This window comes from Passer domesticus, chromosome 15 (genome assembly GCF_036417665.1).
Source record: "Passer domesticus isolate bPasDom1 chromosome 15, bPasDom1.hap1, whole genome shotgun sequence".
In the NCBI taxonomy this organism is placed as follows: Eukaryota; Metazoa; Chordata; class Aves; order Passeriformes; family Passeridae; genus Passer; species Passer domesticus.
In genome coordinates, this window is record NC_087488.1 from 3,555,250 (window position 1) to 3,582,677 (window position 27,428).

Consider the following 27,428-nt stretch of genomic DNA (forward strand, 5'->3'; position numbering starts at 1 on the left):
CTAAAAATCAGATCAACACCACTGTAGGCCCTGTGTAAACCAGCCCAGCAGCTGAGCATCAAGGTGAGCTACTGCAGTTGGAAAAAAGGCTGCCCCAAAGGGCTAAACCAAATTCCTTCATGGGATGGGGACAAGTGTATTTAAAAATAAACTCGAGCTTTTTTATTATATGTAAACCTTAAGGTGGGGGTGGAAGTGGGGGGTGTGTCCCTGTCACCAACCCAGTGTGGCTGCAACCCTGCCCTGAATCCTGGAGGTTTTTCCTCTCTGTACCTCAAGCCAGCACCAATGCTTTCTCTGTGTGGGGACTCCCACAGTCCTAAGTTCTGAACTGGTTTCAAAGGAAGCTGGGAAAATGAACAAAAACCCATTCTTGTTCTCCAGGCTGCACAGCAGACAGAGGTAGAGGTTGGAAGGGGTCTCTGCCCAGAGGAAAGGTGTTAGCTCAGGTCACTCAGGACCCTGCCTGTGGAGGTGTGAATGGCCCACAGCTTCTCTGGGCCCCTATTCCAGTGTCTGACCACCCTCATGGGGAAAATTTTTTCCATAGAGCTAATGAGAACTTCCTGTTTTCCAGCTGGTGGCCTCTCATCCTGTCTGAGAGCAGCCTGGCTGTCTTCTCTATCCCCTCCCCTGAGGTAGCTGCACACAACAGTAAGATCCTCCCTTTAGATCCTTCTCTCCCAGCTCCCATCCTTTCACTCTGCTCTGCTGCCACCCAATTTTTAAGCTATTTCCCTGCAGCAAGCAAGCACTGGCCTCTGCTGAGGGCTGAAGTGATGGGAGCAGCCCAGAGCTGTGACCCTTCTCCTTTCACCCACCTTAATTAAGCCTGGATCTGTTGGCAAGGGAGAAAGTGGCCTTCAGTGTCCAAAATCCATACCAGTCTCCTGCAAATAAAGCTCCACCTTGCCCCATTCATTGTGACAAAGTACATTTATTGTTAAAAACCCCCAAGCCCCTCTGTCTGCCATGATGCAGCTTGAGGCCATTGTACAGAGCACAGCTCAAGTCCTGGTCCCTGGGACACTTGCAAGACTTGTCAGCTGCCAGGGGAATGTCCCCTTGCTGCCATCTCTCTCTCTATTTTCTTGTCTACAACACTCACAAATCTGTTTCCTCGTAAATAAAACCTGAGTGGTTTCTGTGCCCACTCTCCCCTGTTGCCAATGCCAATCCTGGTGGTGGCCACCACGTCCTGCTCCCCCGGCGGGTCCTGTCCTGGCACCATCCAGATGGCAGCATCCTGAGTCAGGTCCCTTTGGTCAAAAGCCTTGTCGATGCCAAAGGCCTGGCAGAGCTTGGAGGGCCCGTTGCAGAGCTGCCAGTCCTTGAGCAGCCTGCTGGGTGCTTTCCTGGAGGCGCTGCGCAGCTCCCTCATGGCATCCAAGCCCTGCAGAGGCTCCAGGGAACGCAGCAGCACTGCAGCCCCTTCTCCTGTGCACGACAAGAGCTGGGTGTTAGTGTGGGACTGTTTTTTGGGAATGCCTCACCTTTCAGTACTGCCAGCAGGGAATGGCCTGGTGCACCCAACCATGGGCCTGTCCTTTGCTCCAAGGGCACTGCCTTCCTCCTCCAAACCTCCAGTGTCCTGTAGCTCTGTGCCCTTCACTCTGCAGTGCTGACTTGCTCTTCCCAGCTCCACCTGATGTTGCTAAGTCTGGCTGCTGCTCCAAGGCTTGCCAGAGGGCAAGAGCTTTTTCTTATGTCAGCACAATGTTCAGGAATAAATACACATCTGGTTCAGTTTTGGCAGAGGTATCCAAAGCTCTGCTCCCAAACCCAGTGGATGTCTAATAAACTCCGATTACAAGAACTCCAGCTAACAAAGGCAAGGAGGAATGAGTCTGGATGCTGCCAGCAGAAAGAGGGAGCTTGCAGAGTGAGGCTGCACAAAGAGACCTGGGAAGGACTGCAGGCACTGCTGAGGGAGCTTGGGCTGATACCAATCCAAACTCCCTTTGGAGGTGTCACAGCTGGGATGAGCATGGCCTTGGGGCACTGCACAGCTCCAGCAGCATGGGATCTGGACACATGTGGCAGGGAAGCTCTCCCAAGGCAGGGACCTGGGGCAGGACAGGGTTGCACAGTCTGGCTGTGGGATGCACAGCCCTGGGAGCAGCACTTAGCAGAGGAGACCTTTCTATGGCAAAAACTGAACAAAACTGACAAATTCTTTTTTCAAATGTGATTTGCCACCCTGTCAGAAGCCTTGGGTCTCCTGCCCTCCCAGCTGCTGCAGCCAGGTGACAGCAAAGCAAAGATGCAGCTCAGAGCACAATTCCCTGTCAGACAAGGATCTCCAGCCTCAGTAGGACAGAAACGTTTCCCTGGTGTTTTCCAGGGGCCAGCAGGGGCCCAGGTCTCCTCCTGCCCCTGAGTGGGTGAGGAGAGCACTGGCACAGGGCCTGTGTGCAGCCCCACACAGCTCCCCCTGTGCTGGCCACCCACAGCCTTCCTCCCACCAGCATCTGCACAGAGCTGCTCCCCAGAGTCCCCTCTGCCTCTCCAGCCTCGAACATCTGGAGCCACGCTCACGCCTGGCACAGGCTTTTTCTGTAGGCACTGGCACATCCCTAAGGACCTGTGATTTCCCAAAATAGAATCCCTCTCATATTTTGTACAAATCCCACACTGAATTACCCCTCTGGGCTCCCAGTGAGGTCCTGGTTCCTGGCTCTCTGAGGTGTGCCTGCTGCCCTGAGCCATCTTGGAACCCCTGCTGCCCTGGCTACAGCTCGGTGAAGTCAACAGCCTGAACTCCAACAGCTGTCAGCAATCTGTTCCCAGGCACTCCCTTCTCCAAGGAGGGGGATTGATGCTAATCTGGCAGCCAAAGCTGCTTCCCTGGCCTAACAGTGATTTAGAGCTCAAAGGTCATTTCAGATTTTTAAGAACATGTTCCATGTCCTAATTCTGCTTTTTATCAATGCACAAAGAAACATCCTTCCCATCATGTTGCTGCCTCCAATGCCAGGAACAACTGGGGGTTCTGAGCAATCTTCATTACCCTGCTTGCTTTCACCCATCTCAGCTGCAAGTGGGAACTGTGCTCACACTTGAATTGAACTGAGAGACGAGCACTTCGAAAACTGCAGATGCTCCCAGAGCAGCACAGAGCCCAGCCAGAGGGTACTGGCAATTTCTGTCCCTGGCTGCTCTTTCTGCATTTCCAGCTGGAAGTTTCCAGGTTCTTTCTAGCTGTGTGCAACACACACCCCACTCTGCCCAGAGAGTAGCCTTGGGAAGAGGTGGAGACAGCAGGCAGGACACGAGTGCAGGGTTACCATAATGAGCTACTGCCTTCCTCCCTCACGCCTCTGGTTCCTCCTGAGCAAACCTCCACGTTAGAAATTTAATTTCAGTTCCCAAAGAGTGGCTGAGTCAACTCCAGAGTGCTTCAGCCTGGCTTCTTCCCCCTCAGCCTGCAGCATTTCACTCTCAAGGGTCACCTGAGTTCAGCATCTGCCCAATGTGCACACACCAGCAGCAGCAGGGCCAGCTGGGGGTGCTGAGTATTTATCTCTCCTGTTAAGAGTCACTCCATATAATGAGCAGCATTCAGGGCTAAAAGCTGAGATCTAGCAACACTGCAGAGGCCAATTCTCTCCCTGAGCAGCTAGAAATCATAACGTGACAGTGGAGTCCTACACCCCCACAGCACAGCTTCCTGCTCCTTCCCCAAAACAGCTCCAGCTCCCAGGCTTGGAAACAGCTCTTGGCCACTGGAGAGAAGAGAATTTTCTCCTCCATTCACCCACCTGCCTCGGTGCTCCCCAATACTTCCAAAATCCTAGTCTAGGAGCTGAAAGTTAGGGAGAAGTCCCTGCAGCGTGACCCTGGGCTGAGCATCACCAGGCTCTTGATTTTACAAGCTATTCTTTCAGATCTGGCAGCAAAATACAGACCTTGGCAAATTCCAGAGAAACAGATCACAGCTAAGTCAAAGAGAGGCACGACTGCCATTTATCCTCTTCCTGAGGCAAGGGAAGCCCCACATCTCTCTTAACTCTAGGGAAAGCTTTTAGCACTGAGATTATTGTGCAGCTCAGGATATACTGTAGGATTCATGCACAGTGAAAGACTTTGGCTGTATGTTTTCTGTAAGCTCTTCTCCTCTACCACCCATGATTTCTCCAAATGTAGTGATGCCTGCTGTGGCTTCAGGCAGTTGCAGTATTTCACTCAGGGATGGGAGGACCTCTCACAGTAAAATTCCCCATGATGTAGCTTTATCTCAGTGATGTGCATGAAGATTTCCCCTTCCTCACTGACACAGAATACTGGATCCCCCCTCCCCCCATCTCATTATGGTTTTATGAACACAGGGCTGTGGGTGACACTCTTCCCATCCCTGAATGATACTGGAACCTCAACCTCAGCATAAACCAATAAACAGAGAAGGTTTATTCCACCTGAAGTCAGAGGCTGTGAGGTTGTATATCAAAACAAGTGATCCCTAAAGAGTCAGAGCTCCACTGCTTTAGAGGAAACACTTTTCTCTTGGAGCTGGTTGCCTTCAGAGCATGCTATGAAGAAGGACCAAGCTATGCCACAAGAGATTTTTTTTTGCCAGGGTTTGTGTTTTTTCACAGCCAGAGTCAAAACAAAGTTGTGAAGATCTATCCCATATCCAGAGAATGAAATGCTTTTGCCCTCTACCCAGGTGCCACTGTGAAGATGACTCCCTCAATCCTTCCCTCAGACTAAACCACAGCACAATAAACAACCCCTCCTCCCTCTAACTGGAGAAAAACATCTCGGGTGTGATTCCTCCCCACATTGTCTCTTTCAACACTTCTGCATGTGAGCAAATACACAGAAGGGGCAGCTCCAGTTTGTGCAGCTGCATGAGTGGTGCACAACGTGCACAGCCATGGCACTGCCTGCAGTGTCTGACAAAGCTGGCAGTGACAGCTCTGCCTGCTGTCACTCCTGTGGGACAGGATGATGGGGAGGGAGTTTGTAATAAAAAATGCAATGAATTCCATCACCACAGGGAGCCCTTTAACTGCTTTGCTACAAAACTAATAACAGGTATATAAGGAAAAATTTCCCAAAGTTTGTATTGCAAAGAAATCTTTCTAGAATTCAAAGGCTAAACATTTATGCATATATTTAATAAAAAATGCTATTCTTAGTATTTTAATCACCAAGAATCCCATCCTGACAAATGGACCATGTCCTTTCAGAATCTGAACAGATGTGGCAGAGCCAATGTAATGAAGTTCACATGTGTTCATCCCCAGACTCCACACCCTCAGCTGGAAAGTCAGGCTCTTCCCCCACACTAGAACGTGGCACTATTTTTCTGCTTGACTTGTGTCCAAAGGCAAAAACCTGAGCATTAATGGTCACAGTTATTTGCTTTCCACTTAGGAATACACAAGCTTTTTAACCTTTATCACTGAAATAGTGAAAAATAAAGTAAATTGAGTTTGAGATTTTTTCTAACAGAGTGAGTAGTTACCTAGGAAACACTTGCTGCCTTTTCAAGGTGTCTAATTAAACAAGAGATCCATTGCAAGGCCAATACTGTCATTCTTACAGCACAGGAAAAAGAAGAAACTTTTCAGTAACGCTTGTTAAGAGTCTTGAAATATGAAGGACAGTTTCAGTAAATTACAGAATAATTTAATTAGAGCTTGATGATTTTTTTCTTGAGAATAATAAAAGAAGATTGAAGATTCTGTAACAGTCTGGGTATTTTGATTTGGGTGGGTTTTTTTGGCTTTTAGATACAGCTAGACAGCTAAAATGCTTCTACTGACTTCTTGCTGAAGCTTAGGACCTCTCAGACGTTTTGTTTTCCCCAACATTTCATTCAGCCTCTGAAAATAAAGGCAGGAGACAGAGGAGTTTCCTGCCATGACAACAGACACCAAGATTTAGGCTGTCATTAATGACTCTGAATTTTTCTCTACATCACCACTTTTGAGGAACAAGGTTCACTGAATCATATGACTGAGGCAGTAGCCCAGGTCATCAAAACTGAAAGCTCCAGTCTATCACCCTGTCCAGATTCTCCCTCATTTCTCAATCTTTGTGTGCCTGAACAGCTCCCAGCTGGGACAAACAGGGCAGCTGGAGATGGGCCCTGCCTGCTGTGCTGCCTGCCCACAGGCACACCCTGATCACAGTGCCCAGGTCCCAGTGGAGGATGGTGAGAGCAAGTCACTGACAGGAGAGCCCACAGAGAGCTCACAAGTGACTTGCAGCAGCACTGCAGCTTGAAATGTCAGCCCCATCCTGCTGGCGTTCCATCTCTCAGCTTACCTTGGCTGGAAACATTCATGCAGAAATAAATCCCGTAGATCTGATACACGTACAGAGTTCCTGGTTTCATGAACATTGCTGCGTTCCGTTGTGTTTGCTTCCCACCTTTCGAGTGGGAAGCTTCATCTTCCCCACCCAGATAAGCTTCTGTTTCAACAATCCTGCCCCAGAGCTCTCTGCCATCAGGAAGTTTGCGAACTAAAATCTGAAAGAGAGGTCAGAGTGCATCAGTTACCAGCCCTCAGTGCAAAATAACCACAGCAAGAGCTGTGGAAACAGAGAAGTTGGAAAGAAAGGACCCGATGGTACAAAATCCTCTCCAGTGAGCAGTCTATAAGCTAACACCAACTTTTTCAGCTTCCACAGCCCAGTACAAGGAGTTCCCACCTGTCCCAACAAAATGCCTGGAGCGTCTAGATGAGGCAGTATGGAACAGAACCAATTTATGATCCTACATATACTAAAGCCCACGGAGGTGCTTTTGTGGTTATTTTCTGTATTCTCCACTCCAATCCATCAGGTTTAAGGCAAAAATCACTGCTGATACCAACCTTGAAGCATCATGAATGTATAATCCTTAGATCAGAAGAAATATGACAGTGGCACAATTAAATAACTGCTATGATTAGACAGTTTCCCTCCCTAGAGATGTTTCAAACAAGTCCCAGTCCCAAATCACAGAGATAATCAGCTCTAGAGAGGGCATCAATGCTATTTCAGTATTTTCTGCACCACAGAAAAGGGCAGTGCAGGAGAGATGGGAATTGGCTTCAGGCAGACAACAACAGATCTTTGTTATTACAGTGTGTTCTTGCTGCTGGTACCTCCTTAAATAAAACAAAGCAGATGCAGAGGAAACAAAACATGACAGTCAAAAGATTCTCTTTAAAAATAAAACAACCACTAAACTTTGTTCAAAGGAATTTGTGGTTTGACCTGATTTCTAAACTTTATGCTTTACTTAATGTGTATGAAATACTGCAGCACAGTCTCATTTGAGTACCAGCAATGAGTTTAATTATAACACTTTAATTATACAGCTGTTCAAAAATGACCTTCAGAAAACAAAGCTTGATTCCTAACAGATGTTTGTGCTGGATTGCTAATGCAGATATTGATCTGATCCATAACGGATGCTCCAGGAGCTGGTTTCCAAAGCTACAGTTCCAGTACACCAGTTTCCCTACAGCACTTATCAAATTGTTGAAAAGAATCTGTTTATTATTTTTTTATGAAAGGAAGAGCACTGGGGTTCAGCAAGTGCCTGGGAAAACCCCAAAATCAGACTTGTGGCCACATTTCTCCCTCAGTATGATAAAATGCAAGGTGAGGTTATGGGTTTAAAAGCATCCAGGCATTTTCCTGTCTTCAGGCACACCAAATATTCTGTTGAATAAAAAAGTTTTTAAATGGTGATAATTCTCAACACCTCACATTAAACCATTTCATAAAGGTTATTTTTCTCATTGAGGATGTATCTTGATGTTATGGCACTTCCCTGTGAAAGGCCATTCACTGCATGTATCTTTTTAGTTTTCAAGAACTCAGGCATCATGAAGGTAAACAATAGATGCCTCCAAAATTTGGCAGAATGAAGGTAATGAAGGAAACACTAAATTACCTTTATGAGATAATAGGCTGGGTCATGGGAGACTGGGGGTTATACTTTGAAGGAAATGCAAAATTAAGATAGAAATCATGTAGTTTAGAATACTAGGCCTAAATAGGAAAAATACAGAATTAGGATTCAAGAATCATCTGCCTGGAGTAACTGAATGCATGAGGGTGATGGAGCCATTAAGACAATAAAAATGTATCAGTAATGGGAGACTTCAGGCATCCTCAGATAGAGCAGGACATGGGCAATGTTTGCCTATTATTTTCATCATCAAGTTTTGTGCAGAGCGAGGAATCAGGAACTTCATGAGAAAAGACTCATTCTCAGATGTGGAGCAAAACAAAAGGCTTTTCCAAAGACTTACTCCTGCAAAACAACTCAGTATCATGACCATGAATGATAAAGTTCAGTGTCTTCTCACAAGCATTAAAGTCCAAAAATAATCTACCAGAGTCCTGCCTACCAGCAAAAAGAGGAAACTACGTAAAGAGAGGGAGCTTGTTGGGAAGAACCTCAGAGGCAGCCAAAGGTTAGGGCCTGAAAGGCAAACCTCTAGCAGGATGTCTGCAAAGATAGCAACACATGTGGAGTATCACAAAGAGGTGAAGGCAGACCAGAAAGAAACTCAGCAGGGCTAAAAGGCAGAGCAAAGGCGTCACTTAGAAGCAAGATATCCTTAGAAAATAAAAAAAAAAAAAGGCTGGATGCAGCAAAACAGGCCAAAACCAACAGTTTGTGGAACAAATTCCTGGAGTTATCTAAAGCCATGAGAACCCAGAGAGTCTGCTCACCCTGTAAACAATAAAGGTATAAAAAAGACTCAGAGAAGATAAGACCATAGCAGTGAAACTGAATGTGCTTTTTGCAGTTGAGTTTAGAAGGTCCAGGACTGGAACTTTTTATAGGGAAAATACTAAGGGAACTCCCTCCCCTGGAAACAGCCAGAGAGTTTTCTGAAGGACTCACTAAGCAGAAGAGCCAATCTCCACCACTCTGATTTCCAAAGGCTTTCAGTATGGTGCAAGGACTCCTCAAAGTTCATGCAATGGGCTAAGGGAGAAGTCCTTGCATGAACAGGTAATGGCTTGGAAACTCAGAAACAAAAGATAGGAACAGCAATATTTGGAGTGAAAAGAGCTTAAGTGTGGGACTGTGCAATCCTTAGCACAAGACAGCAGAAAGGAGGCAAAGAAGGTGTTACTGACTGCTGAACACTGCTTTCCACTGGGCTAAGCAAGAAACAAAAACAAGTAATGCAACTGCTGAAAGGAAGATAATGGGCCTGGAACAGCCCTCAAACCACAAGCAGCTAAGCACATTTTAGTAAACAGAAAAAAGGAAAGAAAACAGTACCAAAAAAACCCCAATTAAAAATGTGACAGACTAAATCTGAAAAATTACTCCTCTGACTTCACCTAGAATAGACTCAGCTACTGGTCTTTAAATTCCTTACTAAACTGCACTTAGCAAGAGAAGGAATGAGAGCTGTATGCCTAAAATAGCCAAGCCTGGGAGTTAAATGGCAAAAAAAGAACTTCATCCTTTTACACTAAGTTATTAGCTAGCACATAATACAAGTACAAGAATCTCAGTGCTCGTGTCTTACCTGTCCCAGAAAGGACTTGGCCAGACTAACACAGGGCTGGTTGAAAAAATCTTCCTGTAGCTGAGGAGAATTTTTTTTCTCTATCACAAAATATTTGCTGCTTTTTGGAGAAGGATCTGCTCCAGGTGTAGTGTTCAGCTGCTCCACGGCATCGATCTGAGGGAAGCTGCTGGTGTTTTGAAGAGCACTTAATTGAGCCAACAGCTTTCTTTTTCTTGGCATAGCTCTAGAAAATGGATATAAGTATCACTGGGATTATAAAGCTTATTTAAAAGCAACTCATTTCCACAAACTTCTGTTTTTGCACACCTCTCCACAACAATGAATCTGGAAGCTATGACTACATGGACAATCTATGCAAACTGCAGCAGCAGGTGACAGATTTGGCTCTGTTTGCACCAGGCTGGGCAAATATGGGGCTCTGCTGATGAGCAAACAGAAAACAGCAGTTTGAGTATTCATCTTTTAAGGACTGCAGATAAAAGCAACTCTGCTCCACTAAGCATCAGAAATAAGTTTGCTGTTAGGCTAGAAAATTCAGAAAGTAAAAGCAAAGATGAATCAGTACTCTGTACTTTTTAACCTAAAGCTAACATAATCTTTTAAGTAGAAAGAAAAAAATAGAAAACAAGCACTTCAAAAATTGTGCTGCCTCAGAAAGCCCACAGAAGCTGTGTATCAATCATTTTCAAAGGTAATGGAACTGGATCAGAATCTAAACCTCCACAGGAAATTTAGAGATGCCCTATTCACAGTCACAAACTTGTTTATGGTGCTGTAGAAGTGTTTGTGTTAGAATCTCCCCAAAATGATCCAACTTACCAGAAAGATTCAACCTACTGTTCCAGCCAACAGCATGGACCTGAGGCAGCTACATCACAGTTGTGCAATTGTTCTTCTGGTCTGTCACCACTTTCCATGTGAGCTCCACAAAGCTGGCGTTTCCTTTTCAGTGCTGCAGTGCTTACACCTGCTGAACAGGTACAAGCATTTATTCACTGGATAAAGTGCTTGAAACAGGCCAAGAGATTCTGCAGATCTGATGGAGATGTGATACCAAGAGTGCACCATTAGCTCAAACTCCAGAATAATTTGCAGTTTTCTGCTGGTGCAGTAAAAGCCCACCTCCCAGACGGGCAGTGCTGGAGATGCTCTCAAGCCTTTGTTATTCACTTTTCCTATACTGAATACACAAAAAGCTGAAACCAAACTTCAAAATGCCCCCATTGGCACTGAATTTGGGAAGTGTCAGCCTCAAAAACAGGACTTTACAAGAGATTGCAGACACCATTTCTAAACTGAACCCCATGTAGATGTAAGGGTCCAATATCATGCAGATTTAGAAATGGAGATAGAATCATATAGCTGAACCTGCAAGCAAGTACATACAGAAGTAATTAGCTGTTGCCACTAATTTTTCACCAAAAACTTTCCACATCAAAACCAATCTTTATCTTGGTCTGATGATTCTCAAAATGAAGTTCCACCAGCAATAGTTTATTTTCACTACAGTGAAGTTCAGCATTGCTACAATCTGAATCACCAGTGCCAATTCCCCAACAGTGTTATGTTTCACTTCAGAAGAATCCAGACACAAACATATAAAAATAGGTAGGAAAAAAAAATCAAATCACATTGGCATGACTGGTAGAGGGGTAGGATGGTTTTATTTTTTTCTCAACACCTAATTCTTTATTGCAATAATTCAATGGTGTCAGAGACTTGCCACAGAACCACCAGTTCCACAGCAGGTACTCTGCTCTGAGCTGTGGCTTTTAGCTGGTGAGAATTCTTAAAAATTTTGTTAGAACTCAGCAGCCTGCCTCAGACAGAACTGTCTGGTGACCTGGGCAAGTAAGGCCTGTCCAGGAGAAAGCTGCAGGAAGGAAGGGGCAGAGGAGGAACAGCTCACCATTTCAGACTGACCCCCTGGAACAGTCAAGGCAGTACTTCCCACTGAAGACATTTTCTCCAGACTCCTCTGACAGCATTAACTGGAACTTCCAGCTCATCAGCCACACATAAAGACAAGCTGCAAACATGGCTGACTCGAGTGGAGCATTAACTCATTTGGTAATTGGTGCTCTGATGGAATGCGACATCAGAAACAGGATCTGAGCTGCCCGGCACCTACTGCACTTCCAATTAAATCATTCCTAAAGCTGCAAGTGCTCTTACTGACACGTTACAGCAGCAGCCTCAGGGCACTTGTAGCTTCACTGCCATGGGCTGATCCTTGACACATCCAGCATCCTCAATAGAAACAGCAGCAGGAAATTGCCTTCCAGCCAGGAGAAATGGGTCAGAACAGAAACACGAGTGCGGAGTGGGGGGCTGCAACACCAGCTTAGAAACACAGAAAAAACCCCAAAACATTCTGTGCTCTGTCCCCCTGCCTGCTCACAGCAAGATCTGAAACACAAAGCTCTGTGCCTCAAAGACTATGTACACTTTGTGAAAAGGATGTTGCTGGTAAATACAAATCTCTTCTTGCCCAAGAAGAATCACACTGTATAAGGCAACACACACCATGGATCCAAGCCCTGTGTATTTGGGAAGCAAGAGGCTCAACCTCTTCTGTAAATCCATACAAATTCTGCAGCTCTTCATTTCTATCTAGATTTTCCTGCTTGTATGATAAACAAATCCTAATCCTGGGCCTCAAATAATGAACCATGGGTTTAATCACTTTTACTAATCCTGTTGTAACCAAATTAGCTACAAGTTGTTAAGCACATCTGGCAAAAAAATACAAAAAAAAAAAAGGTATGGAAGTCTGAAAAAGAAGATCAAGAGCTGAATCAGCACAAGTGCTTGGAGTGTTCTGGGCTGCTGGGCTAATCTCAGGCAAGTGGTTCAGAAGCCTGCAAGCCAGAACTGGAAAGACACTGCAAATGTGTGCAAAACCCAGCTCGGCAGCAGATACACCCTGCACTCAAGGTACAACAGAGTCTACAGAGGATTCTATATTCCTTCTAACAAGACTGCATTTGCAGGCATTTCCTTAGGTATTTAATGAGTTTTCATGGAAAAAAAAAAAATATATATATATATCCCACCAGCAATTTGCATGTACTTTTGCCTCCCAAGTCCAGATACCTGCACAACCTTCCTCAGGTACATCAGTTTTTCTGACAGAACAATGAAGACTACATAAAACACTGCCAGTTCTGGAGAGACAATTCCCCACAGCAATCCCCAGTTGTACAGATTTTGAGTGGGAACAGATGCCAGGTCAGACCAAAGGATACCTCTCCCTGGATCTGGCTCTCCAGCCCAGGTCAAGAGCAGGAGCCTGGGAAGAACAGAATAAACATCCAGTGCTCCTCCATGGCTCTGGACTGGAACCTTCTGATCCAGGCACAGTCCTCCCTGAACCTCTGTAACACCAGCCAAAGGGAGACCTGACCAAGAAGGAAAACTTCACAGAATTAGTTATTACTGCTCCAAAAACTCTCTCATTTTGTGTGGGGAATTTGCACTTGCTCCCCACCCATGTGAATCAGTTTATACCTGCACTCCACCACCCTCAGCCCTCTTTACTACCTTCAACAGACAAAGCCAGCTGGAAACACTGATTTTCCATGTCATCTACAAACCATCCCTGCAGCACCCCAGCCACCAGGAGAGCTGCCCATTTACTCACATACTCTTTGCTATCTGACAAGGGAACTCCCTTATTGTGTTCAGGCAAAGGGCTCCTGTTTAAAACCTCCCTGAAATCTGAGTACAGACTGTGAGCCAGACCTCAACACACTTATTTAGACCTACAGAAAATTCCAGCATTTTTTAAGGCATGACTTTTAAGCCACATTGATTTTCCCCCACTAGATACTTATGCAGCTCTCCAGTAATCCTACTTTGCTACATTTGCTACTAATTCACTTGGTGGTCAAACTCCCAGGTCTGCAGCCCTTGGATTTCCCCTAGAACCCTCTTTAAAAATGAGTGACACATTTGCTGCTGAAACCATCACTAGCAGCACTGTCCTTGGGGGCTGCATCTGGTTTGGTAGTTTATTCCTGCCTGTTTCTGCCAGTTTAGCAACTTATTCCTGCCTGTTATTCCTGTCTTATTTGTTCCATAACTTCTTAAACAGACATTTGAAGGCAGATCCTTCAATGAGTTCTCAGCATGAATGATGTCTCTCTGCCTTTCCTGTCTAGTCTACCCTGTTAGTAACCAGAAGATAATAATGTATAGTTTTCTGGACAACAGTGTGAGAAGTGAGAAAAAAAACATTGAAAAAAGAGTGCCGGCATGAGCCAACATAACCACAGATTCTGACAGCATGTGCAATCCTAATACCGCAAAAATAAGCCAAAAGGGATGTTTTTATTCACCTTACTAAGTGCTGCGGATCTTATTTCCTTGCAATTCAAGTCCTCGCTCCTACTCCCTACCGGGCACATTGAGCTTTTTTTGGGATGAAACCTAACTCATCCTTCTGTAAAGAATAAAAAAGGTAACAACGAGCAATGACGAAAAAAAAAAAAACCAAAACCAAACCAAACCAAAACCAAAAAACACCAACCAACCAAACAAAACAAAACAAAAAAAAAAAAGGAAAAAAAGAAAAAAAAAAAAAAAAGAAAAGCGCCTTCTCAGCAGAATTACATTTTGGTTGAGGACTCTCGGGATTTGGAGCGGAACCCAGGGCTGCAGCGGGGGCGCGCCCGGCAGTGCTGGGCAAGGCCGGCCGGGCCCGTTCGGGCGCTGCCGGCGCCGTGGCCGCGGCCGAGCCCCAGGAATCCGAGCTCCCTCCTCCTCCGCCCGCCCCGGCCATTCCCGGCCATTCCCGGTCTCTCCCGGCCGGTCCCGGGCTCCCCTCACGCACCTGCCGGGCCCGTTCCCGCCGCGGGCGGGGCGCGCGCAGCCCCTGCCGCGGCCCCGCGGAAGCCCCGCAGCCGCCGTGAGGGGCGGGCCGGGGCGGGGCGGGGCTGAGGCGCAGCCGTGAGGGGAAGGGCGGCTGGCGGCGGCCCCCATTGACGGGTGCTTTTTCCTCAGGGGTGTCTCGTCGTGGGTGTTGCTTTCTGGAGCTCACGTCCTCTGTAAAACAGCGTTTGAACTCCCGCTGGTTTTCGGCGTCCACTCCTCGGTTTTTCATGTTAATTCATCAGTACAAAGGCTGAGAGATGTAGGGGGTTCGGCCTGGGTTAGAGAAGGCGCGTGGAGACCTCAGAGCTCTTCCAGTGGCTAAAGGGCCTTCAAGAGAGCTGCAGAGAGACTTTGGATAAGGGCCTGGAGTGACAGGACAAAGGGAAATGGCTTCAGTCTGACTGAGGGGATATTGGGAAGGAATTCTTCCCCGTCAGGGTGAAGAGGCCCTGGCACAGGGTGCCTAGAGAAGCTGTGGCTGCCCCATGTTTGGAAATGTCCAAGGCCGGTTTGGACTGGATGTGGGACAGTGGAAGGTATCCCTGCCCATTTCAGGGGCTGGAACTGAGTGATCTTTAGGGTTCTTTCGAACCCAAATTATTTAATGATTCTACTCCAAAAAGACATGAACATGCATTCCGATGAACATGCGTGGTCACAAGCTGGCTTTGCAGAGAGCTGCATTAATTACTCCCTCAGTTCCCCAAATAACAAGTATCTGGCCTGTAGAAAAAAATTCTTGGCTTCAGCTTTTATCCAGATGGAGCAGATGGTAGAAATGGGGGCAAAATACGATTTTTCCTCCCAGCATTCTGGGGACATGCAGCTGGGGCCATTGATTCATAAACAAGTGTTTGCAGAAAGGGTATGAGGGAAAGTCTGGTGAATCCAAGTGGGTTTATTCCCATTTTTGTAATAAAATACCAAGATAGTACCAGCTAGGATCCAGTGATGCAGAGAATAGGCATTTACTGTCTACCCCTTTTGTGAATTTGGAAAGGAGAAGGATAAATTAATGACTATAATTGTAGGGGATATTGACAGCTTTGGAGGTGCAGCTAAAGCTTCTTATGAAGCAGAAATAGGGACCAGTTAATTTGAGCATGGAGTCATGCTCAAATGTGAGCAGGTCAGAGGAAAAACTCTGACATTCCTGTAAACCATGAAGGCAGCCCAGAATTTCCAAATGTTACTATTCCAGTTTAATAGGACAGTGTAAAAAAATACCCAAACAAACCATGAATGGAGCAAACACAGAGTCTGTTACACAATATTCATTCTTTCTGACCGTGAAAAAGCAGCTAATATACTTTGGAACCCAAAGCAACTTCAAGCCCTTAAATCATTGTAAAGCATGAGAGCACTGCTACTGTAACAGTGAAAAAAAACCCAGAAAGGGAAAGAAACATGAATAAATCTTAAAGGTATTGATACTAGAGATCTCTGTATGATGTTTTAGTTAAAATGGATAAAAAATAAGCGCACAAGAGTGAGGAATCCCTGGAGGGATGTTACCTGCTGGCTGCACAGATGTGTTTAGCTCCAGCCTGAAACGAGCCGTTTGTGTATTAGCAAAGACAACAGTCATTTAAAAATGATTAACAGTGTTGACTGAGTGTCTTTGAAAGAGCATCTCGGACTTCCTGACTTGCATGGTTCACATCCCAGCTTTAATGTGGTATTAATATAAAAGAGGGAGACCAGGAAAGTGCGTGAAAAGGAAGATAACCAAACATCAAACTGATCTTTCAGCAAATTATGAAACTTAAAGGAGAAACTGAGCAATAACGAGAGCTGTGGGGAGGATTTCCTGGGGTCAGACTAGTTCAGCTCTGCAGACATTTCCCCTGTGGGAGTCTGTGGGACAGGCACTCTCAGGATGCTGGCTTCTTTGGCAGCAGATCTATTTCATGCCCAAAGGAAGTATTTAAAGCTTTTAGCACCTGAGGAATGCAAATTGCTCCAAGCGACAGCATATGCCATGTTCTTCATTTGTCCAATAACTTCACTGTTACAGAATCAATGCCTAAAATAGCCTCCTGTAAAAGCAGATCTGTTTGAGAAGATTAAAGTTCCCCTCCCTGTGGGGCAAAAACTTTTTAATGTGAGAGGAATGACTGGGACTCTGCGGTTAGAAAATCTGGCTGGTGCAGACCCTGGGGTCTGTGGCACAATGGCTGCACACAGCGCGCCAGGCTTTTCTTGGAGCAAAAACTGTTTGCAGAGTGGTTCCCTACAGCTCCCAGGCTGTGCAGAGCCCTGACTTACCATCCTCTTACAGCCCGGACAGCAGAGCAGCATGGAAGCAGGACAAAGCAGTAGGGGCAGATTTTCAAGTTCTCTCTTTGTAAGGTGCCAAGTGAGTCTTCAGCGGTGTCTGCTGAAAGGCTCCTCTGTCCCGTTAGGAGGAGACACGGAATTCCCCACCGGCCATCGCCCGGACACTTCACGTGGCCACGCTGCTCTTGCCAGCAGCACGGGACAGCTGCAACACTTCATGAGCCAACTCTTGAAGAATTCCTGTGGATGAAAGCACTCTAAACAGCACAGGGTTTTTATGACATCCCCTCCTGGCCTCTCCTGACATCCAGTCTTGGCTGCCGCTTCCTACTTATCCGCAACTGCCAGTGTGTCTTATCCAGAGCTATTTCCAACCAGTGTCTGAGGTACATACAGCACTCCAAATCCCGGTGCTGGCAGGGAGAGGTGCTTGTAGCTACTTTGGTATCTCCCACACCCAAGCTGAGCCACAGATCAAATGCCCAGTTCTGTAAGTCAAGCCCATTCAATTCCTTATGTAAGCACATGTGTGTGTATTATCCTAAATTTGGGGATATCTGTGGTAGGTACTGGTCTGCACTCAGGGTGCAGGGAATTCTTCCAAGTGCACTGCAAGCAATGGGAAAACCCAGTAAAGCAACACAGCTTCTGGGAACCTCAGCTCTGGACCAGAGAGGGCAAGCAAGTCCTATTCAGTAACCTATTAATGGATACTACTCAGTGTTATTTGTTTGTTTGCTTTGTGTGAAAGACATTTTTGTTCTCTGACAAGACAGAAATGGTTGGTTTCACAGGATTGCTCAATGCAGAGAAACAAATAGGTTAGATATTAGGAAGAAATTCTCCTCTGTGAGGGTGGTAGGTCCTGGCACAGGTTGCCCAGAGAAGCTGTGGCTGCCCTGTCCCTGGAAATATCCAGGGCCAGGTTGGATGGGGCTTGAAGCAACCTGGGATAGTGGAAGGTGTCCCTGCCCATGGCAGAGGTAGAACTGGATGGGCTGTAAGGTTCCTTCCAACCCAAACCATTAAAAAAGAACAAAAGCTAAAAACCCAAATGAGCAGGGCAAGCTGCTGGGCTGTTGGGCTCTGCTCCCTACGTCTCTAGGACTGACAGCTTACGTGGTATCCCTGGTTTTGGTGGTACCATAGGACAGCTGTGCCTGGGAGCCTCTCTCAGCTGCACAGGAGCAATGGGAAGCTGGAGAGTGAGACCAAAGGCTCAGCTAAACTAGCAGGAGGTGAGGAAGGATGAGATGGAACTGTACCAACAATCAGCCAAACTTTTTTAAACATGGTAGTTTCCTGTTCTGAAGGGGTTAAAGACAGTTCATTCAGCATTTTCTAGATCAAGATGCAATCATGATTATAGATCAGTCAGAGCAGAGAAATGGTATACATGAGAGTGTTGGAGGGATTTGTGGAGAAATATGTAAATGTCTGTCCAGTCAGAGCACTGCAAGCCTGAGAGCTGTTAGCCATCTCCAGCTCTGCCCCTCTGCTGACAGTGCTCAGAATGTGCTGGATGCAGGGAAAGCCAATTAAAGAAATTCCTCTGGCTCCTTGCCCCCAACCACTTATTCTTGCCTCTTCTTCAGAACAGTTTCCTTTCCACTGTACCAGTACAGTGACGTGCAGAGCTGTGCTCCAGGCCCCTGAGCTGGAGGAGGTTCCCATCCCTTCTCTATGCTGCTGCTGCCGTGTCCGTGCCCTCTGGACTGAGCAGGACCTCACCTGTGACATGGATGGCCTGGAGCAGTAAGAGCAGGAACAGGCATAAACGGGGTGCCAAGCTGAGGTCAGGGTAATCCACTGAGCAATCACCATTTTTCTGCATCCTGTGCAATGTCAGCATGCCAGCAGATAGCAGCAGTTCAGATAAGCTCCACCAGTGTCTCATAACAGACAAAAAACTGTGCAAATTAGGATGCAGTTAAGCTGCTGATGATAATTTGTTTTTACAGGAGTAATCCTGTACCTTTTGCAATACAGAAATGCTGCTGGGAGGGAACTTTCAAAGATGATGCTTATGTGAGTGTACTGGGATAAAAATTGGTCACATACTTACTGGCTCCCCTGGGATAAAACATCAGAGCATTTTCCAGAGAACAGAAGTTAAGTAGTGAGTGGGACTTGCTCACTCTTTCTCAGAGGTTCATTACAAAACTTGGCATGGAGAGTGGGCAAAGACTGAAAAGGAACGAAAGTGGCCTAGAAAATGCCAGGATCAAAAAGAAAGGGACAACTCACATACAGAGCGAGGAGCTTGTTTCCACAGGACGCTGTGAGTACTAAAATGTTTGGGTTCAAGAACCTATTGAAGAAATACCAGGAAGAAAAGTCTGCCCAGGCTATTACACACAGACATAGCATCTCTGCTTCAGGAAGTCCCCGAGCCACAAACCACTGGGTCTGGTGGAGTATTTAGGAGAAATATTACTCCATACGTGATCTGTTTTCAAACTGTCTGTAAGCTTTGACAGCTGGCTGCTGTAGGGGGTGGATATCTTCTGCTCTGTGGATCTGTTATCTGACTCATCCACCTCTTAGAAACCTTTTGCAGGAGTCACAATTGGTTTGCTCATCTGCTTTGCTGATATCTTCTAGTAAATCTGAATTCATCCAGGAAATGCTCAGAAGGTGAAAGAGAATGTTCAAAGAGCGAAAATGCCCCAAATTCTTCTTTGGTGAAACAGGACTGCCCACCCAGCCCCTGGTGTTTGCTATCACAGACATCCAAATTTAGGAAATATATGGGCGTGGGCATTCTTAGAGTCATTGACCACAGGCATGACATAGCACTGGTTACTAAAAGTGACCTGAAGTTGTTTGCCTTGCAGGATATGGTAAAGAGGCTTGGATTGAATATCATTGAGTAAGGTCACAAGAGTTAAGCTTGAAATAGCAGAACTTGAGAACATTTGGGGTGGAAACAGGTGACTGGAGGGAGTATGTCACAGGCTTTTTGCAAGGGATAATCATTGACCAGAGCTGTTGGCACATAGGACCTGGTCTGAGAAAGGCTTTCCTGCCTGTATCCCTGCTGGCAATGCAAAGATTAGCTCTGCATACACTGCAAGTTAATTATAGTTGGAGCAATTTGTAACTCCATCCTGCTTGTCCTCTTAGGTTAAAAGAAAAATTAAAATGCTGCAAGAGACAAGCTCATCTAAACTCACAAGGCAGAGCAAAAGACAGAGAGCCCTTCTCTTGGGGTCTGCATTTCAAGTTTAGTTGTTGTAACTTAAATTGCTGCTACATTTCCCTGTTAACTTTATTTCTCAGAGTAAGAAAATTTACACACTCACCTTGTCTATCTCCTTCTCTTTTAAATCTGCAGGTTGAGTTCCTGTAGTTTCTGTAATAAAACCTAGTTTCTGGATAGAGGGATGATATCTGGAATCACACCCTCCTTCCAAAAAGAAACAAGAATGTGCTCAGCAGTTCCCTACACTGTTTGAAGTGTTCTGGGTGATCAGAACTGGCCAGGCAGTGCATGCACTGGCATGCAGCCTGTGGGACACAGGATGGTGTGGGAGGGCTGGGGACAGGGGAGCTGTCAGCATCACCAGGTCCTCAGGAAAGCAAGAGGAGACAGAGGTTATTGTGGAAAGGAAGGGAAAGGAAATGGGACAGAGGAGCCTAGGAAACTGTACTTTGTTCCATTGCTCAAAGAGCAACTTAAAGATGAAGGATCTCCAGTTTCTGTCTGAGGCCCCATTTAAACAAAAGGGTTCTTGAACCCTCAAATCTGTCTTCAAACAAATCCCCTAGGTTTGATGTGATTATTTGTTTCCCAGAAAAGCACAGGCAGCCAGGGCTCCAGGGTAAGAATTCAAGTAACTGGAAAGCAGCAGGGTGCACCCTCTGCATATCAATTTTTCAGTTGGCATTAGACTTAGTGTTCCAGTTCCAAGAACTGCCACAGAAAACAAACTCCTCCTTTTGAAGAGATGGGAACTCACATATTCCCAGGGAAAAAAAAAAAAAACCAACCAAAAAAAACGGTCTAGGGATATAAATACAGTATAGGTAAAGTTTGCTTTTGCATGTAAATCACTAATGCTTTCTGCAGTGCTCACTCATTTTTAACGTCTCCATCCTCACCCGCTGCTTCAGTCAGGATGGGTCTGTGTTGTGGCTTTACAAGATAGGAAAGCTGTCTTTTACTTTAGAAATGTAAAAAGTAAATTAAAAAAAGATAAAGAAAATATCATATCCTTACCTATAAAACTATGTTGGCAAAGCCCCAGCATAAATGTAATTGATAATGAAAAATGAGTCCCTTTGCTAAGGGGTCTTACTCTCTTTGAGGTACTAATTCCTCCAAAGTAACCGGAAATGCTTCTTGGCACTCTAAGCCTGATCTCTGTGTAAGTGGATTTTATCCAGGTTCAGAGGTCAATCAAGTGCCTAAGGAATCATCTCTGCTGAGATTTCTCCTGAAATTGGGCAAAGATGGTGACTGGGCTCTGGGCTCCAGCTCTTTTGGGCCATCCAAGCCTCTCTGCAACCACCTTTCAGATGACCTTGTCTAGGTTACCAAGATTAAACCCAAGACACCTTCTCTGCCAAGCAAAGCTAAGGCAGCCTCTCCTGGCATTCCTGTGCAGCTTGGGGTAAGAACAGGCATCAGAAGCAGGTTTTATTCCCATAGCAGAATATGTGAATTCCCATAAGGGATGTAAACTGTGCTCTCTTTCCAAGCAGGAATCCCTTTTCCCTACTGTGGATTGCTGCCCATCAGAGCTTGGTTTCCCTTTTTGGTCTAAGAGCTGATTGAGATCGACACCACATCTGCTTGCAATGATCTGAAACTTTCATGCCTTTCTCTGGACAGCCTCACTGAAGGCAGATCATGTGTGTACAACATGCACATCCATGTTGCTTTAGCTGGAATATGAATCCCTTTTGGCCTCATGTTAATATAAATCATCACGTGGTGAGAAACAGAATTTTGACTGGAAAGATAGGAACACAGAGCCAATATAAATATTCACTGAAAAAATAGGAATTACTTTCAAAAGAGCTAAACTCCCAATTTATTTCTTCCTGCTTCCTGAAAATTTATCACACTTGCCTAGCTCATGGCTTTTTCCTACTTACCTGTTTTCTCTCTGCTGATGTGTTTCAGAAAGTGCAGCAGGAGCTGTGACTTGCTACTTTTGTGGGCTGCAGTAGCTATTTAAATCAAAACTTGAAGTTGTGTCTTTAGTGGGATTGTGGGTTAGTTCTACTCTTAACAAATTTGTACTGACACACAGTAACCAAAAATACTTTGGAGTAAGTCAGAATTCCTGCATTCCTCCTTGTGTATATAAAATGACCAGAGTTGGGGTTTGGGGTTTTCTGTTTTGGTTTGAACTGCTGGAGAATTCTTCAGCATGCCTACAGAGGAAAAGAAATTTTGGAACTGCCTTAGTGCAGTCAACACATTTGTTTCACTTTTCTCTCCACCTTTCTGAGCAGTAAAGCAACCAGTACTGGAGGGACAAGGTCAAAATTAGAAGTTCAGTGGGAGAGTGGTTTTGGTCACCCTTGAGGAGGTGAGGGAGGGGGATCATATCATACCTTGAGCTGCTCCTGGAGCTTACAAGGACCTCATAAATGCAGGAAGCCACCAGTAGTAACCAAGGAAATTCTGCTTGCCATGCACCAGACAGGCCTGGAATGGTGGTGGGACCTCCATCCCTGGAGATTTTTTAACTCAGCTGTGCAAGGCACTGGCCAACTTGCTCTGGTTTTGCAGCCAGTCCTGCTTGGAGCAGGAGGTTGGAGAGGAGAACTCCAGAGCTTCTGTGCCACCAAAATCCTTCAGTAAATTTTTTGTATGACTTGAAGATCAAGCAGTCCATTGCTGCTGTCAACCACAATCACCACTTTACCCAGCTCAAAGCACACAGATTTGCAGTTTGCAGGTCCTGTGCTGCAAGAATCCCACCAGCAGTGGTTTCCTTGATTTCACCAAAAAGGCAGCTGCTGCTCCAGCAGAAATGTCCATCTTTCACAAGCCTGATGAATACAGGTTTCTTATAAAGAATCCAGAGAAATCTGCTCTTTCTGCCCATGGTGGAACTCAAAGAGCAGTTGCCTACTGCCTGAGGGACTATTCTAAGCCCTTCTTTGTGAAACTCTTCCTAAAAGGAGGTCTTCCTACCTCCATGCCCCATGTCCCCTGCCTGCAGTCTCATCTCCTGAGATGGCTAAGGCCCCAAAACACCATGGAGGAGGTATTTCAGATGTCCTTTTGCCTTGGCAGAAATGGCTGCAGAGGGGGAGAGGATGGGAGAGGACCAGGGTGGTTAACAAGCACGTGGGAGTGAGGGGCAGAGAGGGGTACTGGAAATGTTGAGTGACTTGGAGCACTCAGATTGCAGAGTGTGCCTTTTTTCCAGAAACTGTGACTGGCCAGATGTCACATCCCTCCTGGGAGGGCTTGCAGCACAACAAGGTTTCATGCCTGTTTTTGCATTAGGAGGCTCCTGACAGGCACTTTATCACTTACTGACTTGCATCTGGATGCCCATTAATTTTGTTCTGTCACTTCTGTCATTTTCATTTCCATAGCATATCCCATATTTGGCCTGCTGATGTGTAGCATTTCTACAACATCACTTCTCCAGATGTCAGCTTCGAAACATCTGGGGAGAAAAAAAAAAAAGGCAGAAGCTTTGGCAGCCAGGGGGTGCATGTTATGACAGGTTTGGAAGGGAAGCACAATAGCCTGATGTATTTGCTGCAGTGACTACAGCCAAATAGCTGAGGTGTTATTTACACATGCTATTTACACACCTCACACTGGCATCCACACCAAATTCATTACAACCCAGCTCCTATTGGAATTGAGTTTAGGTTTTTTGACTAAGAGGTTTAGAAGTTAAATGTTGTATAACAAATTTTTGGAGTTGATGCTGCCTGTCTGGAGCAATTTCTGTGGATTAGCTGAGCTCTCACAAATGCTTTCCACAAGCAATTTGCTGGACAGTTAGAGGAACTGCCATCCTATTTTCCCAGGCTGACTGATTGAAGTTTAAAAAACCCTGCTCTAATCAGAGATAAATGGAGTGAGCATGAGAAAGGAAATGCTTCTGTGAGTAACTCCTCTGTCCTGCCCTGTCACCCTGCAGCGTGCTGTTTGTCTGCCCTTTCCCAGAAGTACATCCTCGTGGCTGATCCCACTATTTTGGGGTAATGTATATTCCAGGGATTTGCTGTGGGTGGGAGCAAGAGAAGCTGAGCTTCCATGCCAGCCCTCTCCTGTGGTCTCCTGGCCACAGCACAGCGAGGTGCTCCCAGTGAGGCTGCCTTCATCCTCTTACTTGGGCACCTGGGTCTCTGCTGCTGCAATCCACAACAGATTTTGAGCCTGACCTCTAAAAATGGAAAGGAGTTAAACTATTTTAGGGACTGCAGGGAGGAATGTCAAGGGAGTTTCAGAGCTATGGGGAAAGAGCAGGATGTCAGCAGAGGGGGATGGGACCAGTGATGTGGACTGCAGCCACAAACCTGGGATATGGAAATATTCCACAATGAGAAACAAATGAGCCACTGACACAGTGAGCTAGAGTAACCCAAAACCTGCGCCATTAAAGAAACTGCTGAGCAACATTTTACCCAGTTGGTGTCCATAGGATGGGTCCTCCCAATGCTAAAGACCATTATGCATTGCAGACCACAGGAAACTGAGCAAAACAAAAAACCCTCCAAAGCTCCAAACTTTGTCTTTAACCATCCCAGTGCTGTCAAAATTGCTTGGTCCATGCACACTGCGATGTGTTCAGGGAAATCCCTTATGTCTGAGACCCACTATGAGCTGTGCACATGGCAGGCCATGCTGGGGGCTTTCCAGGGTTGCTCGTGCTTTAGCCAGCAGGTATTTTCTAAAAAGTTTGGAAAATGGGCAGCACAGAAGGATGTTACCTTGCACAGGTGAGGGTCACAATTTTTTCAATTCCCAGTTTTCTGTGTAGAACTGTGCTCAAGGTGAAACAAGTTTAACGCTGGTGAAATGCATCCCCTGGAAGCTGCCTGCTGTGGGCTTTTGCAGCTGGCCCTCGAGGAGCCTCTCTGCCCAAGCAGCTCTGGAAACCCACATGCAAGAGATCCCCAGTGCCAGGGAGCTGTACTGGGTTTCCCTGGGGAGGCAGAATGGCACATACCCAATGATCTGTCAAAAAAATTCATCCAGCATCCCAGACTGGACACAGGCCTTCAGCTGGTGCGGTGCCATCATTCAGCTGGCTGCAGAGTCAGGGCATCTCTCTGCCCCCAGGGACCACCAGGCCCCCACCTAAAAAGGAACAAGGTGTGGGGCAGTGAAAGGGCTTTGAGACTTAAACTGAGCTTGGCATCCTGCAGCTGTAAAATAAGATTTAAACTCTGTGTATATTTGGAGCTAAGTTTAAGGCCAGTCCTTCCAAACCTGTGCCCACGTAATTGGAGATTTGCCAGCCTAGCCCGCTGTAGACCATGTGTGATATTTTGGGAAGAAGAAGGGATTCTTTTTCCCCAGAGCTTTTGCCAAACCTCAGTTTTTGAGCATGAGGATGTAGCTTAGGCAGCAGGGTCCTGGTACAGGAGCTGTCCATGTGGCCTAGGAAAAGCAAACCAGGAAAAGCCCGGTGGTGGTGGATGGTTGCAGTCCCATGGCTTTGCCAGGCCTGCCGAGCTGCCCAGCACCACGGCACTGAGGGATTGTGGTCAGGCAGAACTCGGTGCTGCTCCTCCCTGCTCTGGTCCCAGCGTGAGCTCTGAGGGAGTCCAGGATTCCCAAGCTACTCTGGCACTAAGCCACTGGCCTCCTTCCCGTTAGCCATAATCACTGGTTTGCTGGAAAATTTATGAGACCTGCTGCAGTGATATTCGTGAATAACAGAAGCTGTTGTAAATGAAATTTGTTTCTAGGATTTGACACTCTTTATCTGAGCCACTTCAGGCACCCATCATTTGTGGTGGTTATGACAGAGCTTCTGCTGATGGACTTGGATAGCGCTGAGCTCCTGTCAAGGGTTGCAGGATCCCTGACTCTCCCAGAGTCCAGCTTGTGCCAAGAAGCATGGCAGTTATTCCCTCTGCTTTGGAGCTATTGCTGGAAATGTTGTTGTTAGCCATTAAAGTCACTAACCCTATTTTCAAGGTTATTACAGTATTTAACTTGGCTGCTCCCGTGTAGTTTTAAAGTTGTATTTCCAACATATGATATGGGGCAAAAACAGTTGGTGTCTAATTAGAGTAATCCCTGGAGAAACTCAGATTCTTCAATTGCACAATGAGTTGCTCTCCTCAGAACATGGCAGGCACATTTCAGTCAGTGACAGGGGGTCAGCCTGGATGAGGAGAGGCTGCAGTCTGAGATCCCAGGAGAAAATTCCTGAGAAAGCCCTGGGAGCATTTCATATCTCAGGAGACAGCAGCTTTTCCAGGCTGGATGCTTAGGTAGGACTTGGGTGACCATCATCAACAGCTTCTGCCAATACATTTAGCTTTTCCTTCCCTAAGTTCCTGTGTGGGGGTGTGAGAAAAATCCCATGCCTCATCCATTGCTGGAATTTCTGGGAATCGGGCAGACTGTGGCTGCAGCATTAGGGTTTGGGGTTTGGGATGGTGATGGTGCCAGAAATAGTATTTTGCAAGCAGCAGCACACAGCAGTCAGATTCCACTGGGCTGTCATTATCCCATGAAACATTCCTGTGTCTGCAGTGGGGCGCGGGGGCTGAGGGCCAGCAGTGGCCTTTAGGCTGGCCACCACCCCAGCTCCATCCCAGCTCCATCCCAGCTCCATCCCAGATCCGCCCCAGCTCCGCCCCAGCTCCATCCACCTCAGCTCCACCTCAGCTCCACCCCAGCTCCACCCCAGCTCCATCCCAGCTCCATCCCGCAGAGGGAGAGTCAGGCCCTCATCTCTGCCGCTCTGGAGAATGATATCTCTGCTCTGGTAGCTGGAGAATGGTCCAGATCCACAATTCCCAAAGAGCAATCAGGGACTGTGCTCTTGTGAGCTCTGGTGGAGGTGATGCAGTCTAAGAGGTCTGGATGAGCTGCTGGCTCTGCTGGACAGCCCCCAATCCACAGGTGGCTCCTGAAGTCCTGCTCAATCCCACATCCATATCCTTGGGGATTGTGGGGAACATTCTGTTGGAGAAGATGGGGAGGCTTTCTCTCTCAAAGCCTGCCAAGTCGGGTTTACCATGGCTTTGCCCAGACACCCTGAGCAAGTGCTTTCCAGGGCTCAGTCATATTTCATTTTTTTTGTTCAAGACTGAAATCAGATACACAAACAAAAATGCGAGGCAGAGGCTAGCAAGTTAGCAAAATGTTGTTTGGGCATCTCTTCCCTGTTCTTCCCAGGGCACTGGAAAGTGTCCTCAGCTGGCCAGGACCCCCTGTCCTCCAGAATGACACCCTGGGGCTCAGAGCTGTGCTGGGATTATGCTCTGTGTGGGACATGCATTGCCTCCCTCCCCCAAATGGATGGAAATATTTCTGTTGTCCAAAATTAGTTTCCAAATGTGGCGGAGTTTTTTTTCAGTAGGAATTCTTGAAAATCTGGTCCTCATTGTAAAGTGGAATGGCAACTTTTTCCAAACCCCTTTCCTTGGAATTTCTCACGCAAAGAGAAGAGCAGATTTCAAGCATTTTGTCCCAGGGCAGCTCTCAGGATCACCCTGGAGGCTGAGGCAGGGACTCACTGTTGCTCTGAGGCTGATTGGATTTTCACTCTAGCACTGTTTTGAGTGTTACAGCTAAAAAAATATTACTGTGCTGGTGTGAAA

The 27,428-nt window shown here is 46.4% G+C and overlaps 2 protein-coding genes across 8 annotated transcripts in view; one reads left to right on the forward strand and one right to left on the reverse strand.

The window, feature by feature from the left end:
• Positions 1–917: 917 nt before the first annotated feature.
• MPG (N-methylpurine DNA glycosylase) lies at positions 918–14,447 on the reverse strand. 7 transcript variants are annotated; one of them, XM_064390489.1, is made up of 7 exons: positions 14,338–14,396; positions 13,844–13,947; positions 11,679–11,781; positions 10,323–10,473; positions 9,501–9,726; positions 6,277–6,481; positions 918–1,437 (listed from the first exon to the last, which is right to left on the reverse strand). In XM_064390489.1, the coding sequence occupies exons 5-7, from the start codon at positions 9,720–9,722 to the stop codon at positions 1,043–1,045; spliced, it is 822 nt and encodes a 273-aa protein (XP_064246559.1). In that variant the 5' UTR covers positions 9,723–9,726; positions 10,323–10,473; positions 11,679–11,781; positions 13,844–13,947; positions 14,338–14,396; the 3' UTR covers positions 918–1,042. The 7 variants fall into 7 exon arrangements, with proteins under 7 accessions (XP_064246559.1, XP_064246555.1, XP_064246556.1 ...); XM_064390485.1 differs by lacking the exon at positions 11,679–11,781 and having other exon boundaries at positions 10,323–10,470; XM_064390486.1 differs by lacking the exon at positions 11,679–11,781.
• Positions 14,448–18,806: 4,359 nt separating this feature from the next.
• The window catches only part of RHBDF1 (rhomboid 5 homolog 1), a 54,604-nt gene continuing 45,982 nt past the window's right edge, over positions 18,807–27,428 (forward strand). Inside the window, exon 1 of the mRNA XM_064390472.1 lies at positions 18,807–18,939. The gene's annotated coding sequence lies outside the window, so the exon portion shown is untranslated. The remainder of the gene's footprint in view (positions 18,940–27,428) is intronic.

Coding starts and splice junctions, on each gene's coding strand:
- MPG (XM_064390487.1), bottom strand. CDS start 9,722: ATGCCAAGAAAAAGAAAGCTGTTGGCTCAATTAAGTGCTCTTCAAAAC. Junction 6,482..9,500: donor CCAAGTCCTTTCTGGGACAG/GTAAGACACGAG, acceptor CCTCTCTTTCAG/ATTTTAGTTCGCAAACTTCC. Junction 1,438..6,276: donor CATGAATGTTTCCAGCCAAG/GTAAGCTGAGAG, acceptor TGTCGTGCACAG/GAGAAGGGGCTGCAGTGCTG.